Below are 20983 nucleotides of genomic sequence, written 5' to 3'. Positions count from 1 at the left end.
TCCTTCTGCCACAGAAAAGGGGAACACTCCTGATGGCAGCTATTCCATTCAGCCTGAGCTCTGGGGTGAAGATAATACAAAGTGAGGTCCTAGGCGATCTTGATGGGCAAAGAGCATAAGTAAAAAATATACAATGTTGTTCCACGGTATAACCTTAGCTACCATACAACTTTCCAGCAATTTAGATACCTCAAAGGAACGCATAGTGACACACCAACATTTTACATCAACATTTTATGTCTACTGTAAATAAATGTTATCAGTGATAAATTCAAGAGCTGGGAATAGTAAATTTGAGTTATTACATGCTCTTAGCTAAACTAAAGGATGAATAATAGTAATATCTGACATTTCTTAAGCACTTACAATGTGCCAGCATTGCTGTAAGTACTTTGTCTACATTAATTCATTCTGTACAATGAATGTGAATTTCACGAAACCATCTCCATGGAGTTACAGAGGACTGAATTAGTTTTTCAGCAAATAATCCTGAAATATTAATTGGGAGTTTCCCAGCACAAATAAGCTACTCTCTCCTTAAATGATACATTCCTTATTTCAGACATTTCAATTTGAATTATGGAGATCTGAAGGCATGTTTAGAGCAGGCAAGAACCTGAAATATTTGATCCCAGAGCTGGCAATAATGAAGAAGAAAAGATGACTGTTAAAAATAGGCTTGTGTATATAACAATTTGGGGAAAATCTGATCGTGGTAGTAGATACACCTTACCTACCAATCTGCTGTGGGTGGAGGCTCCAAAGACCTTGCCCTCCATCATTAAGTACCTTCCAAGTCTTTCTCAGGCTTGCCATACAGGCCAAGAAACCAAATAGTTCTAAGAAATCCTAGTTCCACTGGAATTGAGAACAATCCAAAATGATAGTGGTTATATAAGAGATTGGATTAAATATAATCTAGTATGATGGGTGCATATTTAAAGAAGAACTTGGAAGACAAAACTTTAAAACAATCACTTGAAGGAAAAGCTAGTTGTCAAAGGAAACAATTTACTGTATGAGACCAATTTCATGTGACCATAAGAAAGTTTGGAACAGCCACTGAAAATTGGGGATTAAATGTGCACTTTGATTTTTCTGTTGTTTGTTTAATTTAGAACAAGAGTAGTAACTCCTATCAACACTTCCTTTATTCTTGCAAACTCGTTATTTCTTTCTGTGCCAATCTCTTCTAAAATACCCATCCATACTTCTATTATTCTTCTGCTGAAGTATAAGTTTAGATAAAAATAAGTTTTCTTAGTGACTGCATAATAGATGTTAGGAAATACAGAATAATTATCCCCACTTCTCCACCCTCCTTAATTCATGTATAGACTTTGCTCTTTTGTAAATTAAGTGAAATAATCCTGTCCCAAGAGGAAATTAGACTTCACTAACAAAGTGCTTAATTGATTTATTCCTACTGTATCTTCTCAGGCTGATGGAAGTGCTCAACAAATACCTGGGGGGTGAATGAACAGCAGTATAGGTTTCCAGCAGGTATCAATACATCAACTCCAGCCTTTCTTATCATAGTTTTAAGTATTCAGACAAAAAAAATAGAGAAGCTAATTTTCAACAAGTAGGAATTTCACTTGAAATCCACCCCTGACTCTTCAGCTAGTCAGGTTCTGTTTCACGCTGTGGAACAGTCTAATTGAGTCTCATTTTATTTATTTATTTATTTATTTATTTATTTTTAAATTTTATTTATTTATTTGACAGAGGGAGAGAGAGACCGCAAGAGAGGGAACACAAACAGGGGGAGAGTGAGAGGGAGAAGCAGGCTTCCTGAGGAGCAGGGAGCCTGATGTGGGGCTTGATCCCAGGACCCTGGGATCCTGACCTGAGCCGAAGGCAGACGCTTAAGGACTAAGCCACCCAGGTGCCCCTAATTGAGTCTCATTTTAATATGTTCTTGTCCTCCTTCTTTACTCTGATTTCCTCTGGGTCACTCACTATGGCTACATCAACTAAGCTGCTCACCTTAGTTCCCAATCAAGCAAGGTAGGCAATATTTAAACAGCTCTGGCTCCTCCTATAGGAGGCCTTAGCTTTTAACCCACCTCCTAGATCCAAGATACCACAACTTAATTCTGGGCTCCCAAATCTCCCTTGGTACAACCAGAAAAAGGCCCAGAATTCTGGCTCTCAGGGTTGGTCTTCTGCTTTGGTTCTTGCTCCCAGTACTGCTCTAGCCCATTCTCTTAGCCCGGCAATCAAATGTTATCCCTGACTCCCAGCCCAGTGGCTGCCTCTATCAGTCTGTTTATAGTAAGAGAGCCCCATATCTCTGAAATCAGACCCCTGTCCAAAGCCCCAGAAGGACCCACCTCTTACATGACAACTGCCTACTTGCCTTCTGAATACCTGTGCCACATGCCCCATGAATGTGTGACCTACTGCCGGGTCAGGATGACAGCTGGGTCTGTAACCCCTTGTTCGGCAGGCTGTAGCTCTTGATTTAACTTTATATTGGGGTCAGCTCTTTCAGTATCTGATGCACCATCTCGAGTTACCAGATGTCTGGTAAGATTACAACACATTCCCAACACCTGCCTTCATAATGCCCTGAGAAGCTATCATACCTGTCTAGTCTTAAGATGAAACCACTAGAATTCTAATTAATTTTTCTTAAATTGTCTATTTTCTAAGAGTTAATACTAGGCCTTTGGTCATTTCAATTGATACAATCATCCTTTTTACCCATGATGGCAATTCAAGATACTTCCTAATGCTAAGGCATATATTACAATTTCCTGGATTTATGCTGATTTTTATGACACTTGACAATATTTATCTATAGATCTAATAACTCTCTTCTTTAGATCTCTGAAATAACAAATAGCAATGAGATCATGAAATAAGAAGATGTGACTCTGAATCCCAACTCTGCCATTCCCTAGTTATATATTCCCTAAATAAGTAAAATGTATAAGCTAAGACTTGGGTTTCTCATTTACAAAACTGGGATAGAGACAACAGCAGACTACATGGTGTGGGGCACTAAATACAGTTCCTGGTATACAGTAAGCACTAAAAAGTTAGCAATTGTCCAGCATCCACAGGGTTTATATATGCTTATTTGTGATGTGCTATACTGGAGTATTAAAAGAGGAAAGTAATAGGAGAAACTCATTACAGTTAATAAAAAAAGATGAAGGACAAGGTTGTTTAATGATTATGAATGAACTTGATGGGACAAAGGAAAGAAAAGGAAAAGGAAAGAGAATGCAAGAGGCAGGGCAAAGATCAGATAAATCGCAAAGGGAGGAGCATTTACAAAGAGCAGTATCTATGGGCTTCTGCAAAAGGGGCCAAGGCTGTTGGTCTCCCTGGAGGGCAGGAGCTTGAGAACTGCTTTTCTTTACCAGTGTCCAGGAGAGCTGCGAGAGGGGTCACAGCCCTCAGCTAACGGCACAGCAGGGACAGCCTTACTCCACATACTCCCCCCTCGAAGTGGAAATGTTCATAATCCTCTCTTGCCCAGTTGTTCTCAACCCAAGGCATTCTCATCCTAAAACAAAACCAAACCTCTCTTCTCCATTCCCATCCTTCAAACCTCACTGCAAACTTAACCTCCTCTATGAAACCTTCCCCAGTTCTCTCACAGTGTGGTGTTCCCATAACAACACGTATTTCTCTTGCTATTTTGCAAACCATACTACAACTGTTCCCATCCCCATCCCAGCCAGCCAACGAGCTCCTTAAGAGCAAAGCCTGTGACCTTTTCCAGACAGTACCTCCAGCTTCAAGCACAGAATAGGGTGGGAGGAGGATGAGAAGCCACTAGGTACAGCACAGTTCTAGGCAGAATCATCAGGATCTATGAAACAGCTCCTAACCATTTGGAGGACATGTCTCCCCCACTTTGAAAACCTGAGGAATGGGGCGCCTGGGTGGCTCAGTCGTTAAGCGTCTGCCTTCGGCTCAGGTCATGATCCCAGGGTCCTGGGATCGAGCCCCGCATCGGGCTCCCTGCTCGGCGGGAAGCCTGCTTCTCCCTCTCCCACTCCCCCTGCTTGTGTTCCCTCTCTCGCTGTATCTCTCTCTGTCAAATAAATAAAATCTTTAAAAAAAAAAAAAGAAAAGAAAAAGAAAACCCGAGGAAAACCACAGACCCTCACCCTAGAAAAATGCGCGCACACACACACAGACAAGAAAAAAAAAACAAACCCACAAGAGCCGTAAGCTAAAAGTCATGAGATCTGGATTCCACTCCCTGGTCCTGCCAAAAGCTCCAACCAAGCTCTCAAACAAGTCACTTAATGTCCCAATTGGCAAAGTGAAGAAACTATATTTTGCCCCTCAACTATCCTTCATTAGACGTCTATAATAAAAATTACATACATATACTACAAATGTGGAAGAATTCTAAAATTAAAATTGTTATATAAGAGCAAATTATTGTTTATGATTGCCTCACAGCTTGACTCTTTAACAGCTATTTTGCCAAAAAAACATGCTGTGAAAGAAATTGACTATTTACTACTACAGCTAAAAGAATTGTTGTTTTTTTCTAAAACCCCAAAGGCCCTGTAGTTTACATACCCAAGAGGGGTGAGCACAACAAGCATAAAGAAGCAAAGATGAATAATCCAATTAATTCACATTTGCTCACACCATTGACTACAGATTCCTCTGATAACAATATGCTTTTGTACTAACAAACCTGTAATACAATTGGCCAGTATGCTTTGAGATGTTTATATTCTACATGTCAGGGATGCATGAGGACAGTCTGAATATTCTCTTCTCTCTAGTTTGACCCTGTCACCAACAACTGTCACAGGTGGGCTACAGCCAACAAGTCTCCCCACTTCAGAACGGGAAGCTGTAAATACTTACTCTAACTAATGAGGCCTAAGAGACATACCTAGTGGGGTTGCTAATATGAAAAGCAATTGTCGGGCAGCCACTGTGAAAACCCTTAGGAGCGCCACAGAAAAAGAATAAGCAAGGAACCCTGGGCCATCCTCTTCATTCCAAATCTTCTGAAAGCTGAAGAGGGCTTCATTTCCCTTCATCTACTACCAGCAACTCAAAGGGTCCTCCTTGCCAATCTAAGCCTCTCTCTGTGTCCGTACCAATCCCTGCTCAAGAGGATGTTATCAATAAAGAGAGGGGTCAGGATCCAGTAGATCAAAAAATGCCTTCCTAGATTTGAGCAGATCACATGGATTATGAAAGCCTGAGTTTGCTGACACCCCATTTCACTGGACCTCTGCCCCTCTACACCCTCAGAATGCATCAGCTTTTTCTCTAAACCAGGCACAGCTGAAATTTTTGTTTTTTTACAAAAGTTACCTTTTTAACGTTTGCAATATGTCATATCCCCTATTTCATTCCTGATATTGGTGACTTGTGCCTTTTTAAATTTTTGTCAGTTGTACTAGAGGTTTATTGATTTACTGACTTTATCCTAGAACCAACATTTTCTTTTCTGTTTTCAATTTCATTGATTTCTGCTTTAGACACAGATGAAATTTAACCATGGTTCATATCCCCTGATGCAGGGGCACGGGTCTCTCCACGGTCTCCTCAGCTGACCTCTAAATGCTGGCTCACCCAAGAACTCAATATTCTCAGGCTTTTTTCCTTCAGCTACACTCTCTAGATGATCTCATCCACTAGCACAACTTTAACACCACACATATGCTGATGACTCCCAAATTTACATCTCTAGCGTCAATCTTTCCTTGGAGCTGCAGGTTCATTTGTTCAAACATCTTGTTTTGTTTGTTTCTTCATTTTCAATCATTTAAATACATTAAAATGCACAAACTGATTGGTCTTGACTTACATACACAATTATCAAACTATTCCACATCAAGATAATGAACATGCCCATCACCCTCAAAGCTGCCTTGGGGCCCCTTGGTAATAATCCATCTCTCCTACTGCTGCCCCAGGCAACCAATGATCTGCCTTGTCCATACAAATCAGTGTGCATTTTCTAGAGTTTTATATAAATGGACTTATATAGAGTGTATTCTTTTTTGCTTAGCTTCTCTCATCCATCATAATTTATTCTGAGATTCATCCATGTTGTTGCATGTATCAACAGTCCATTGATTTTTCTTTTTTAACTGCTGAGTTGTATTCATTGAATAGGTATAGCAAAATTGGTTTTTTCATGCTGATGGACATTTGGGCTATTTCCAGTTTGGGGCTATTAAAAAAAAAAAAAGTGGCTATGAATGCATATACAAATCTTTATGCAAACAAATGCCTTCATTTCCCTAAGGTAAATATCCAGGAATGGAATGGCTGGATCATGGTAAGGTATATGCTTAACTTTTTAAGGAACTGCCAAACTGTGTTCCAAAGTGACTATACCATTTTATATTCCCACCAGCAGTGTATGAGGGCTCCAGATGCTCCGTATCCTTCTCAACACTGGTTTTGGTCAATCTTTTTAATGTTTGCCATCCCAGCAGTTTTACAGTTCTATCTTGTGCTTTTAATTTGTATTTTCTTAATGACTGATTATGTCAAGCATCTTTTCCTATGGTTATTTGTTATCCATATATCTTATTTAGTAAAGTATCTCTTCAAATCTTTAGTACAGTTTTTAAATAGTTGTCTGTTACTGACTTAAAAGAGTTCTTTACAGTCTAGATAAAAGTCTTCGGTCAGATACATGTTTTGCAAATATTTTCTCCTAGTCTGTAACTTGCCTTTTTGTAACAGTGTTTACTGCAGAGCAAAAGTTTACAATTTTGATCAAGTCAAATTTATTGATTTTTTTCTTTTATGTTTCATATTTAAGAAATATTTGTCAAATCTAAGATCACTAAAATTTTCCCCTTATAGAAAGTTCATACTTTTTACACAAACATTTATCTACAATCCATTTCAAGTTAATTTCTGCATATGGTACAAGGTAAGGGTCAAAGTTCATTATTTTTCATATGGCTATACAATTGTAATAGCACATTTGTTGAAAAGAGATCCTTTCCCCACTGAATTACCTTGGTACCTTTGTAGAAAATCAATTAATCATATATGTATGGGTCTATTTCAGGACTCTCTACTCTGTTCCATTGATCTATATGTCTATCTTGACATTACCACATAGTCTTAATTACCAGAGTTGTATAGTAAGTCTTGAAATCAGGCAACATGCAACCTCCAGTTTTGTTCTTCTTTGTTTTGGCTATCCTGGGCCCTTTGCACAACTATATAAATCTTAAAATCAGTTTGTTGATTTCTATAAAGATGCCTGCTGCGATTTTCTTTGGGATTGTGCTTAATCTATATATCAATCTGAATAGAATTGGCATCTTAACAATACTGAGTCTTTTAATTCATGAGCATGGTATTTCTCACCGTTTACTGAAGTCTTACATAATTTTTCCCAGTGATGTTTATAGTTTTAGTGTACATGTCTTGTAATTGGTCAAAATTTGGTCAAATTCTGCCCTAAGTATATCATAATTTTGATCCTATTAAAAAGATACTTTAATAAATTTTTTTAATTTCCAATTTTTCATTGCTAATATGTAGAAGTACAATTTATTTTTTTATATCAAACTTCTGTCCTCCAACCTCGTTAATCTCACTTATTAGTTCTAGCAGCTTTTTGTATATTCCTTAGGATTTTATAGGTAGAAAATCATACGATCTGAGAATAAAGAGAGTTTTACTTCTTCCTTTCCAATCTGAATGCTTTTTTTTCTATTGCTTTACTGTACTGGCTTGAATATCCAGTACGGTGTTGAATAAGGGGGATGAGAAGGGACATTCTTACCTCATTCCCAATAATGGAGGAAAAGCAGTCTTTCACCTTACTAAGAATGATAACATCTCCTAGATGTTCTTTGCCAGATTGAGGAAATAATCTTTTATTTCTAGTTTGCTGTGAGTTTTTATTATGAATCGTTGTGGACTTTTGTCAATTGTATTTTCTGCATCTATTAAAATGATGGCATTGGGCGCCTGGGTGGCTCATTTGGTTAAGCGACTGCCTTCGGCTCAGGTCATGATCCCAGGGTCCTGGGATCGAGTCCCACATCAGGCTCCCTGCTCCGTGGGGAGCCTGCTTCTCCCTCTCCCACTCCCCCTGCTTGTGTTCCCTCTCTCGCTGTGTCTCTCTGTCAAATAAATAAATAAAAATCTTTAAATAAATAAATAAAATGATGGCATTGACTGAAATATGGTGTTTAGTCTGTTAATACGGTGAATTACATCAAATGGCTTTTCAAATATTAAACCAACTTTGCACGCTTGAGATAAACCCCATTTGCTCAGGTTGTATTACCCTTTTAATACAATATGTTGCTGCATTCTATTTGCTAATATTTTGTTGAGGACTTTTTCAACTATGTTTGTGAGGAGTACTGGTCTGTAGTTTTCTTCTCTTATAACGTCTTTTCCTTGTTTTGATATTAAGGCAATGCTGCCTTCATAGGATGAGTTGAAAAAGATTTCCTCCTCTTGCATTTTCTGAAAGCATTTGTGTAGACTTGGGATTATTTCTTCCTTAAATGTTTAGTAGAATTTATGAGTAATGAACCATCTAGGCCTCCATATATTTTCAACATCTCTATTAACATGTCTGAAAAGAAATTAAAACTTAACATGGCCAAGCAGAACTCATAATTATTGCACCCAAACATGCTCTTCCCTACTATCCCTAACTTTAATTAATGACATCATACTCACCCATTTTGCTTAAACCAGAATCTTAATCCTTGATTCCCCCCCTTTCTCTCATCCTACTCCTCAAATCCATCTTCAAGTCCCATAAGCTCTACTTTCAAAATGTATCCCACTTCTCTCCATCTTTACTGTCATGACTCAGTCTATGTCTCCTAACTGGCCATGCCAACACATATTGCCCCCGCTAATTCCATTCTCCAAATAGCAGCCAGAGTAATTTTTGGCTAAATAAGACCATGTCCTCCCTGGCTTAAAACTCCCATCTGGCCCTTAATCTCTTCTGCCTTTAGATATTAAATGTAAAATAGAAAAACAACAAGCTGTGTCAATATAGCCTGAATATACTGACTGTGGGAATGCTGTAAGAATTTCAGTAAATTCTTATCTGCTTAACTAGCTCCAGTGACCTAGGAATTACAAAATCACAAATGTAGGCCTCTTGGGAAGAAACACAACTTTGCTGTGTTGAGTCTCAACGGAGGTATAGGTTTTTGTCTAGAAGCAAAGGCACCAAGGCAGAAATAAGAATGCCAAAGTCCTAAGCTGTCCTTCTACAACTTTTGATAATAAACACCCTCACCTCCAACCTACTCTCATCTTCTTAGGCTTCCTGTCCAAAGCAAGAGTGCATCTGACAATACCAGGAAAGGCTGTGCTTGCTGGTCTTAAATACAAATGGGGTGAAGAACAAGGAAAATAATGCAACTGATTTATTTATTCATATGTTTGTTTTTTTAGCCATCCCCTGCCACAGCTAAGGTAGGAAGGATGTCAGGCAACTTGGCCTCGCTCTTTTTTTTTTCCCAAAGATTTTATCTATCCATATGAGAGAGTGTGCAAGAGCAGGGAAAGAGGGGGAGAGGGAGAAGCAGATTCTCTACTGAGCATGAAACGCAGGGCTTGATCCCAGGACCCCGAGTTCATGACCTGAGCCAGAGTCAGACACTTAACCGACTGAACCACCCAAGCGCCCCGGCCTTGCTCTTTTTGAATCAACCTCATCCACCTCTGCAGAGCTCAACAGGTGCTCTACTATATGCTCTCCATTCCTATTATTCTTCAGCCAGTCAACACCTTACACCTGCTCTGGTCAACTCTGGACTCAGCCAATTTGCTAATTACTCTTCTATTTCTTTCTATTCTACCCATTCCCACTCCTTAAGTTAAAGGAAACCACCATCTTTCTTGTTCCTTCTCTGGGTCATCTAATTATGCCTCTTTACTCCCTCAAATGATCTCTAGGTATACTTCCTTTAGTTTGACCAGGCCCTAATGCACTCCTCTTACCTTCTTAGATCTCATCAACACTGTGCTAGATGATGCTTTCCAGAAAAGAGGAAGTGGCCTAAATCAATCTACGTTCCTAGGACCTGGATCCAACCCTTAGCTGTGCTTTTGGGGAATCAAGGGAGGATATAACCACAGCTGGCAGCAACTGAGGATGGGCTGGGGGATGGGGACTAGGATAACTGACTCTTATAAAACACTCTGCACTTAACTTCACAGCACTAATCATAATTATCCTTACATCTGTGTGTGATTAGTATCTGTCTCTTCCTACGTGCACTCCCCATCAGACTAAAAGCTCCATGAAGGTAAGAGCTATGTCTCTTGATCATTATTAACATACCTACACCCTACAAAATTACTTCCTTGGTTTAAAAACTGCCCATTCTAACTCAGTTACTCTAACCCTATCAGATAAAAACAAATTTACGTCTTGACAAAGCTTTGAAATAAAGTAGTATTTCTTCCATTTCTGTAAAAGCTAATAATAAAAACTGACATTGCTTGAACTGCTACATGCGTCAGGCACCATTCTAAGATTTTTACATGAATTCTCATTTAATCTTCATGACAAACCTATGAAGTAGGTACTATGATTATTCCCATTTTACAGATGAGGCCTTTGAGGCACAGAGAGGTTATATAATTCACCCAAGGTTATATAGATGAGTGGCAGAAATGGGATTCAAGCCCAAGAAGCCTAGCCTAAAAGCCCACTCTATTAATCCCTACAGTACCTCTCACTGAGGAGAACACCATATTCCTCAATACTAGTGAATTGAGCCAAATAAAATAAAAGATATGAAGAAATGCTATAAAGAAAAACCCAGACTTAGACACACAAGTTGCCAGTTCTACAAGACAATTCAAAGAAACTGCTACTATGAATCATTTATTTAAAACAAATTGGTTTTATTTAAAACAATTGTCAAAAACCACATTTTTCTTTTCAATCGACGTATACAGAGACTAAAACCCAGGATATTCTCATGTTAAAAACATTTTCTTCTGCCACCAGATCCCTGTTTTATAAAAAGACGAGTCTATTTTTGTCTGCCAGGGAAAGCCCAATTACCAAACTGGAACCTACAGAACTAGGTATGTGTTGCCTGGGTTTTCCTGTAGAGGCAGCAAGAACGTGTAAAGACTGCCACCATGCCCATGGCTTTGTCTTTCCAGTTCTCCCACCATTAAATGTGGGAAAATCATACATATCAGAAGTTTGAATGTATCCTGCAAGCTTTTCTTCTATACTAAAAATTACCAGAAATCAATGCAAGGCATATGACAGGGAAGACAGATCACAGGGAGGGAGCAAGGAGAACAACTCAAATCATTAAATGTCTGCCCACCAGATGCTTCTAAGTTCGAAGCACTGCATGGCCGGCTTCTGAGGCAACCACAGGACCTTAGGAGTCCGTGACTACTCCAGTTTATGATGTTTCACAGATGCACCATGGAATAAAAAGGTCCTGAGTAGTGTATTATTAGAAAAGGAAAATTTAACTCACCTTCCATTGCTCCTCTGGAAGCAGGTTCACAACCACCAGATCCCCATTCAAGGCTCTATTACGAGCAACAACCCCATCGATAAAAATGTCTCGATCACCATCCTAGGTTGGAGAGAGAACATAGTCAGCTTACCAAGACCTGGAATCAAAAATTACTTCCTTGGTTTAAAAACTGTAGACTCTACAATCTGTCCACTGACTTAACAAGAACACTAAGAGGGAAATCAGTCTCTTTGGAACTAAACAGAAATGGGGATGAACACACAAAAGCAGGTTAACAGAATGTTAAAGAAATTTCAAAAACATAAGAGAAGATCTCCTACAGGCAGACCAAAAACAAACAAAAATACATAAAGCAAAAAACTGAGACTACATGCTTTCATAACTGAAATGAGAAAGAAGTTATCCTTTCTTGTTTTAAATAAAATAAAGCATGATGATACCTTTTTTACGCTAATTTTTTTCCTAAGTATCAGAGAAGGGTAAAACATAGAAGGTTTGCAAGAAAACAGAACAACAACAAATATAATTCCCTAAGAAAACCAACTGAGGACAGGAGCAGCAACCAGCTCCAGGATTTGAGTTCTCTAAAGAAGAAACCAGCAAAATCATAATCCTCCCACTGAGAAAATGACAGAGAAAGCAAAGCTTTTATGGAGACCTAGATAGAAGGCAAAGAAGAAAAGGAAAGGGACATGTGATTCATGAAGCATTCTCACACTCCTTCACTCTCTGACTGAGGAGCAGGGTGAACTCCCTACCATGAACACAAGGCATGGACACCTTCGTCCTCAATCACATGCTTACAAATAACCCACGTTAGGGATAGTGTGGTCTCAGGATCCTTGGGGTCACAGGAAGACCAGGAGTGCCTGAATGCGGCAGAGTTCCCAGGCATTGTAGTGGGGAAGCCGGCTGTAATCAGTGAGCCCAGGAGTGGGCTCTCAGCTCAGGGGTGCCATAAACCGCAAACCACAGCACAGTTGGGCGACCCCTCCCAGAGCATGGGCCCAGCAAGCAGCAGAATCCCCAGAAGACGGCCCCAGGAGGGGCGGCATGTTTGTGAGCTGCAGGAGTCTGCAGGGTTTGGAGACTCTAAATGGGGTCGTGTGCCTGAGATAGAAACGCTCAGTCACAGGCTGGGTAAGCATGGAGTACCGACAGAGACCAGGGAGTGACTGACTTCTTTTCCCTGCGGGCACCCTGAGGAGTGGGGCCCAAGGGCCAGAGATTGGCAGGCTGCCATTTTCATTCCAGATTACTTAGCCTGGCCCCCTGGCAAGGGCAGTGCAATTCCGCCCTGGGCAAAGACACCTGAGAAACAGTGCAACAGGCCCCTCCCCCAGAAGATCAGCAAGAACACAGGCTAAGACCAAGTTTACCAACCATGGAGAACGGCAAGACTCCAATGCTAGAGGAAAATAGTATATAGAATTCATGTTTTTTCCCCCATGATTCTTTACTCTTTCAATTTTAACTTTTTTCTCTTTCCTTTTTCTTTTTTTTTTTTTAAAGATTTTATTTATTTATTTGACAGAGAGAGAGAGCACAAGCAGGGGGAGCGGCAAGCAGAGGGAGAGGGAGAAGCAGACTCGCCGCTGAGCAGGGAGCCCAATGCAGGACTCAATCCCAGGGCCCTGGGATCATGACCTGAACCGAAGGCAGACACCCCACCAACTGAGCCACCCAGGTATCCCTCTCTTTCCTTTTTCAATGAATTTCTTATTTTATCAACTCCTTTTTCAAAATCTTTTTTAATTTTCATTTTTACATTTATATTCTATCCTTTTATTTATTTTTGTATATATGTAAGTTTTTCTTTCTTTACAACTTTGGGGTACAGTTTCTTATAACAAACAGACCAAAATACACCCAGAATCTAGCGTATGGCTCTGTTCTCTTCACCTGTCTGATCATATTCTCTCTTTCTTTTTTCTTTTTGTTAATGTCTTTAATTGTCATCTTTATAGTTACATTCTATCCTTTCACTGTATTTATTTATTTTTGTATGTATATAAGTTTTTCTTTCTTTACAATTTTGAGATGTAGTTTCTTCTAACAAACCAACCAGAATACACTCAGGATATAGTGTATTGCTCTGTTCTGTTCACCTGTTTATATTCTTTTTTTTTTTTGGTCTTTTAATTTTCATTTTTACAATTACATTCTATCCTTTCATTGTATTTAATTTTATTTTGTACATATATAAGTTTTTCTTTCTTTAAAATTTTGGGATCTAGTTTTCTAACAAACAGACCAAAATACACACAGGATCCAGTGTATTGCTCTGTTTTTTTTCCACCTGTCTGATTATATGCTTTTTTTTTTTTTTTAATTTTTTTTTCAGTTTCAGGTCCCTTCTGATTTGTTTAGTGTATACTTCTCTGGGGTCATTGTTTCCATTTTAGTATTTTGTTCTCTTATTCATCTATTCTTCTCTGAACAGAATGACAAGACAGGAAAAACCATGTTGGAACTAGAGTTCAGAATAACGATTATAAAATACTAACTGGGCTTGAAAAAAGCATAGAAGACTCTAGAGAATCCCTTTCTGGAGGGATAAAAGAACTAAAATCTAATCAAGTCAAAATAAAAAAGGTATTAATGAGATGCAATCAAAAATGGAGGCTCTAACTGCTAGGATAAATGAGGCAGAAGAGAGAGCTAGTGATATAGAAGACCAAATGATGGAGAATAAGGAAGCTGAGAAAAAGAGAGATAAACAACTACTGGATCACGAGGGGAGAATTCAAGAGATAAGTAATACCATAAAGTGGAACAATATGAGAATAACTGGGGTCCCAGAAGAAGAGGAAAGAGAGAGAGGGGCAGAAGGTATACTGAAGCAAATTACAGCACAGAACTTCCCTAATCTGGGGAAGGAAATAGGCATCAAAATCCAAGAGGCACAGAGAACCCCCCCTCAAAATCAATAAAAATAGGTGAACACCCCGATATATAATAGTGAAACTTACAAATCTCAGAGACAAAGAGATAATCCTGAAAGCAGCTCGGGACAAGAGGTCTGTAACCTACAAGGGTAGAAACATTAGACTGGCAGCAGACCTATCCATGGAGACCTGGCAGGCCAGAAAGGACTGGCATGATATATTCAGGGTGCTAAACAAGAAAAATATGCAGCCAACAATACTTTATCCAGCTAGGATGTCATTCAAAATATAAGGAGTGATAAAAAGCTTTCAGGACAAACAGAAACTAAAAGAATTTGCAAACACGAAACGAGCCCTACAAAAAATATCAAAAGGGGTCCTCTAAGCAAAGAGAGAGCCCCAAAGTAGTAACACAGACCAGAAAGGAACAGAGACAATATACAGTAACAGTCACCTTATAGGCAATACAATGGTACTAAATTCATATCTTTCAATAGTTACCCTGAACATAAATGGGCTCAATGCCCCAATCAAAAGACACAGTGTATCAGATTGGATAAAAAAGCAAGATCCATCGATATGCTGTCTGCAAGAGACTCATTTTAGATCCAAAGATGCCTCCAGATTTAAAGTGATGGGGTGGAAAACCATTTATCATGCTAATGGACATCAAAAGAAAGCTGGGGTGGCAATCCTTATATCAGACAAATTAGATTTTAAACCAAAGACTGTAATAAGAGATACGGAAGGACACTATATCATAATTAAAGGGTCTATCCAACAAGAAGATCTAATAATTGTACATTTTTATGCCCCTAACATGAGAGCAGCCAATTATATAAGCCAATTAATAACAAAATCAAAGAAACACATTGATAATAGTACAAAAATAGTAGAGGACTTTAACACCCCCTTCACTGCAATGGACAGATCATTGAGGCAGAACATCAGCAAGGAAATAAGAGCTTTGAATGACACACTGGACCAGATGGACTTCACAGATATATCCAGAACATTCCATCTCAAAGCAACAGAATACACACTCTTCTCAAGTGCATATGGAAAGTGTTCATTTTTCTTAAAAGAAGTAATAGCAAACAGGCTTAGAAAAACCACCACTCAAAATTTTCTAGGTAGAGACACTTGGTATAGATAAGACTTAACACTCAACAGATTAAAGGTGATTTCTGTAACAATTCAGTTAAAATTAAAATTAGCATTCCAAATTCACCAAACCTGCCCCGCCAGCACCAAAAATGGGACATTAGACACTCAGCATTTTTTATTGTTTCCAATTACAAACCATGAGAGATCTTTCAGAACAGTTTTTCTGTTCAATTTCCAACCCAACCATGGGCTGACAGCTGTGGCCCGGCACACACTGCCAAACCTGACCCGCCCTAGTCCCTGAGGTACCACTACCGTGTTAGCCACAAAGACAGAATCACTGCAGTTGACCTCATGTTGAGCTTCTCAGAGAAATAAGGAAGAGGCAACCACTAAACAGAACGTGAACAACTACAGGGTGGCACATGGTCATCAGTCACTGCCTTCTGCAATTTATGTAGCAATAGAGTCTCTCCAACTTCCCCAGAATGAAGAGAGCTGTTTGGAAGTCATCCCAACCCATGATCACTGGTCAAAACACATGGAATAAAATCTCTCTCTCATAAGCAGGTACACCACCCCCAGACAGCTCAGAGATTTTAAGACGGTAAGATACTGCTATTGTCACATTCCCATCCGAAGAAATCAAGAAAGGCAGGGCCAAGTTGAACCTCAGACGATACACAAATCTCCAGGTATTGCGTCACTGCTCAGCTCTTACTGGATTCATTCAGAAGCCCGTACCTATTGCAGAATCTCTTATTTTAAAGACCATAAACTTGGGAACAACTCAATATTAAAAGTTCGAATCATCCCACTTAACTACTTTTAAAGGCTAAAGAGTTCAGCTCTTTATTTGAATGTCAAAGACTAGCTCTACCCGCCAAAAAGAATAGAAAAAAAGGAAAATGGATAATGAACCACCCTGGAGGAAATATAATGGGATCTGGGGGTAATCTAACTAAATACTTAGGAGGCTTTCAAGCAGGGAGGACAACCCAAGAGCATTCTCTATCAATGGAATAGCTCCCTTTGGACAAAATAAATTCCACAGATGTTCAAAGGGTACCTCCCATGACAAGATGCACAAAAAAAGTTATAAAACTTCTTGCATCAACATAATTCAGAATGGAGCCTGTACTTTTTGTAAAAAGCCAAGTTTCTATAGCCAGTCCATTTCTCCTCTTTATCCTATCCCCAAACAGGAGAAAAAGGCATCTCAATAATATCAATTTATCTTGGTTTGCTTGAAAGTCACATGGTTTTATTCTAACTCTATCTTACTTTTACTGAGAACCTCAGGAGACCAGCAGGTACATATATAAGTGACTTCTCCCATGTATTTTGGCTTTGTCAAAAGAAAATGAAAATCAACTTTCTATCAGCTGAAATTATAATGAACCTAAGTCAGCATTCCCCAAAACAAAGTACTTTTTTAATAACAAAGAAAGTGATGATGAATTCACTGTTCTTAGCCCACTGACCTAAATAGTATTTTAACATAGCAAATGATGTTGTATAAATTCACAACTGTTTTTAGAGTCAGTAAGAACCCAAATAATCATATCTAGTCTATTTTTGTCTCCCCAAAAACTTTATAATTTATAATTCAGAATTTTAAAATTGTAAGGAACGTTAGACAATCTAATCCATCCCTAGTTTTACAAATAAGTAAACTTTTCAATTTCCTATTGTCAGAGGAAAGGCTACATCTTCTTTTCTAACAATTCCTGTTTTTTACTCTCCCTGCTAAAGCAGGGGACAGGTAACATTCAGGCCCTGGTTCTATTATTCTACTCCTAGTCCACCAGTGAGCATTTTTCCAGTTCATACCAGTTCACACTTGACATGGACATTAGCTACATATACGCATAAATCCAGACCAGTGGTGGTTGTGGAATTTATCTACATATAACTTACTGTCTCTACTATCTCCTTCCTCAAGGCTTTCTAGAACGCCTCTAAACACTGAAACTCACCAAAAAACCCACAAAACTAGAATGTAGGATTGTTCCAGTATCTACAACCAAAATTTACAATTGGGCCTTGATAGAGCTTTTATAGTCAGTTCTTAGTTACTTAGAGGTGAATCCTTTAGCATTTTTTCTCCCTCTGAGACAATATTACTACTCCATTAGTGGCCAAATAGAATAAGGGGCATAAAAATAAGCCAGTCCTAATATCACAACTGTCTAAAAGATTCTTAATAGGACATGACAGGAATATAATTTCAAGTAGGAGAACAACTTGGGCTTTTGAAACATCGGTAACTTGCTTCTTAACTTCCTTTAACAAGCCGAAATAAACTGTGGCAACACATCATTTGCACCTATAAATAAGATGAATTTAACTTATAGGAACCTAATTAGGCCTAGAGGACCTTTGCTCTGGCCCTTCTCCAGTCACACTCCTCCCCATAGGTAAAGAGTTCTCGGGACCAAATGGATGTGCATCCCTGGGGTAATCAGACCCAAGCCCACTTCCAAGCCATACACAGGCATCTTCCCCAGGTCTGTCTGCCTGAAGGCAGACCACAGTCACTGGTGGCACCCACTGGACTTGACAGGTGGCTAAAGGGCAGGTATTTCTAAGGCATGTGGACAGAACTTGGACATGTGGGGTAAGATGCTCACACAGGTACATGCAAGGGCCCTCACTGAGTTGGGGCGGGGGGGGCATGGTGGAGACATCAAAGAGGGGACAGGGAGCCAGGACTGACAAGGGAAGAGGGGCAGGCCAGAGGCAGACCCTCTCCATGCGGCCACACTTCAGGATGGAGCTCCAAGGAGTCTACATTTGAACCCAGGTACACAGAGGTATATTTAACAGGAAATATATTTTATTTGTCATGAACGTATTTTATCTAACAGTTTGTTAGTTTGATTTATAACTTCTAAATATTTAATATAAAGTACGTGTGCCTCCATTTGTACTCTTGTCTTAGGCCCCACACTTGTCAGGAACCAGCCTACCAGGGATCCAACTTAGGGAAATTCAATACTGTGTACTCAGGGAAGAAAACAAGCAAGCAGTCCAATTTTCAAAATGCTCTATTAGTTCCCTTAACATTCCAGTCAATGACAGCAAACTTCAGTGTACACAGGAGATGGGAGACTTGTAATGTGCTCAGCTCCCAGGTGTCTCTCAGGATGAACTCCTTACTCCACTGGCTATGATTTTCATGCTTAAAAACCCATGTTTTTCATTCACCGGGTCTCTATTATAATTGAGCTCCCTCAACTGGTATGCCAATGAAGAAATAGTTATTCTTTCTAAAGTAGAGAAAATGCTAGTTATGCTGGACTTCCTGAGAGATTATCTGTCTCTAATGTGGCATATTACTAAGAGATTTTCCTGGGTAATTTTTACGATCACTGAACGTGATTTTTGCCTTATGAGCAAAGTCGGGAATCGAACACCATGTAAACTGTGCTTCCACAGAATGATGAACCTGCTCCTGCAGCTAAGTCACTGCCTCAAAGCTGACCCTCAGTTGTACAAAGTACCAGGGTCAGAATATATAGCATGGTCTGTCAATGGAGCAGAACAGGATTCAGAGAGAACAAGGTGACACATCAGTGATACTTTTTATCTAATTCACTAGGTAAGATGCAACTTGAGATACAAATGTGAATCCTTGACTTCTGTAGGGCAAGGGGAAAAAAAGAACTAAACTGAGCTTGAGACTAGGCCTTAAGGTTACTGGAACACCACTACCACCTGGGAAGCACATGACTGAACTTGTATTCTCACTAAACTTGCCATTTAACATCATGAAATATGTTAACTGAAATATATATATGTATTCCATTTCCTCATCAATAAGCTCAAGTCTATTCCTATACTCTCTTCCACTGTTAAAGCACCTATAATTCTACAGCTATCCTATTTATGGCAGTCTGGAAAAGTCACGTCAGGAATTTGAGAATATTGCTCTCCTAGCTTTGCACAATCGAGCCTTATCCAGAGACCTCCTGCTAACTATATGTCAGAGCGAACTTCCCTGAACAGCAGAGAGCCTGGTAAAATGACATGCACAGAAGAAAGGATATAAAGACCCAACGGTGAAGAGCCCTGTACCAAGTCCTATCACCTGCAGAAAAGTGAGAAAGTGAGAAACTCTGACCAAAAGAAAAAAGCATTACACTTTTTTCTTTTGGACAAATTTGCAGATTAGCTCATGCAGTAGATCGAAAGTAGATAGCAGGGCGCCTGGGTGGCTCAGTTGGTTAAGCGACTGCCTTCGGCTCAGGTCATGATCCTGGAGTCTGGGGATCGAGTCCCACATTGGGCTCCCTGCTCAGCAGGGAGTCTGCTTCTCCCTCTGACCCTCCTCCCTCTCATGCTCTCTCTCATTCTCTCTCTCGCAAAAAAAAAAAAAAATTAAAAAAAAAAAAAGAAAGTAGATAGCATATTTGTTTGGGAAAGATTAACTTAAATCAGTGGAAAAACCCATAAATCCCTTTCAGCTATAAACCAAGGGCGTCCAGCTCCAAGAACTGGTGGGTGTCTGTGTGGGCTCAGCTGCTGGCCACAGCCCTAGTAACAACTAGTAACAAATACCACCCCCTCCACTTGCAGTGAGAGTGTAAGACTGACAGAAGGGGCTGTTAGCCAAAGGCAAATTTTGCTTATTTAAATTTGAAACAAATCCTTGCCCATCCTCGATTTTACTACTCTGCTTTTTAGTTAGAATATATGATTTCACTTTCAGAGCACATCTAAAAAATTAAATGTGACATTAAGTTTATTATAAAGTTATTGAACTTACCGGGGAAGGAATGAAGGCTTCATGAAACTTCTTTGGATTAATTCTCAATACACCCTTTAAAATAAAAAAATAAAATCTGTGAAAATTTAACTAGTTATCTACCTAGAAGCTTTCCATACATATGTTATTCTCCAATAAAAAGTTTTGGAATTAATTAACAGCTCAATCTAGAAAACAATTTAGGCCTAGGAGAACTACTCGTTAAATGCATGAAACATGATTTCTACTGATGTCTGCAACACAGGGTTCCATCAAAAACTGAAAGCCCACACTGGTACCTGGCTGTGAACAGGCAGAGGTGAGAAGGAACAGAGCTTGGCATGGAGTGGGAAAGCAGCAGCTACTGGGATTTTATGTGCCCCCGTATGCTAGGCTTCACATTGAAACCTTTACTTTAAGACAAGATTATATGGGGATTACGTCTCACTACATAATGGCCTTTTTTATTCACTGAGACCTTTCTACGCTTGCTTGTTTCCGTGACAATTTTCAAAGTGATACAGGTTGATTTCCAACCTGCATACTTAACCTTGAGAGACCAGATGCATATTTTTTTACTCTGGCCCTTCTGCAGAGCTGAATGAGTCAATAATTCAAAATGGTCCAGAACCACCTCTTAAGGTAAATGGGAATCCTGGCTCCAACAGCCAGGCCACCCAGTCTGCCTTCAACTTCATGTTATTCCAGCACCAAATCAGGGTCTGCTTCTATTTACGCACAGGGGTGCAGGTGGGGGCCGTCTTCAACAA

At 39.5% G+C, this 20983-nt stretch overlaps 1 protein-coding gene across 1 annotated transcript in view; it reads right to left on the bottom strand.

Moving 5' to 3' along the window:
• DIS3L2 (DIS3 like 3'-5' exoribonuclease 2) overlaps nucleotides 1-20983 on the bottom strand; it is a 349227-nt gene that overhangs the window by 265146 nt on the left and 63098 nt on the right. The window contains exons 5-6 of the mRNA XM_021690362.2: nucleotides 20235-20288; nucleotides 11466-11567 (exon numbers count right to left, since the gene is read on the bottom strand). Of these exons, the coding sequence (XP_021546037.2) occupies nucleotides 11466-11567; nucleotides 20235-20288 (156 nt within the window). The remainder of the gene's footprint in view (nucleotides 1-11465; nucleotides 11568-20234; nucleotides 20289-20983) is intronic.

The sequence above is a fragment of the Neomonachus schauinslandi genome, chromosome 3 (genome assembly GCF_002201575.2).
Source record: "Neomonachus schauinslandi chromosome 3, ASM220157v2, whole genome shotgun sequence".
Lineage (NCBI taxonomy): Eukaryota > Metazoa > Chordata > Mammalia > Carnivora > Phocidae > Neomonachus > Neomonachus schauinslandi.
This window is presented reverse-complemented; position numbering and strand designations above follow the sequence as displayed.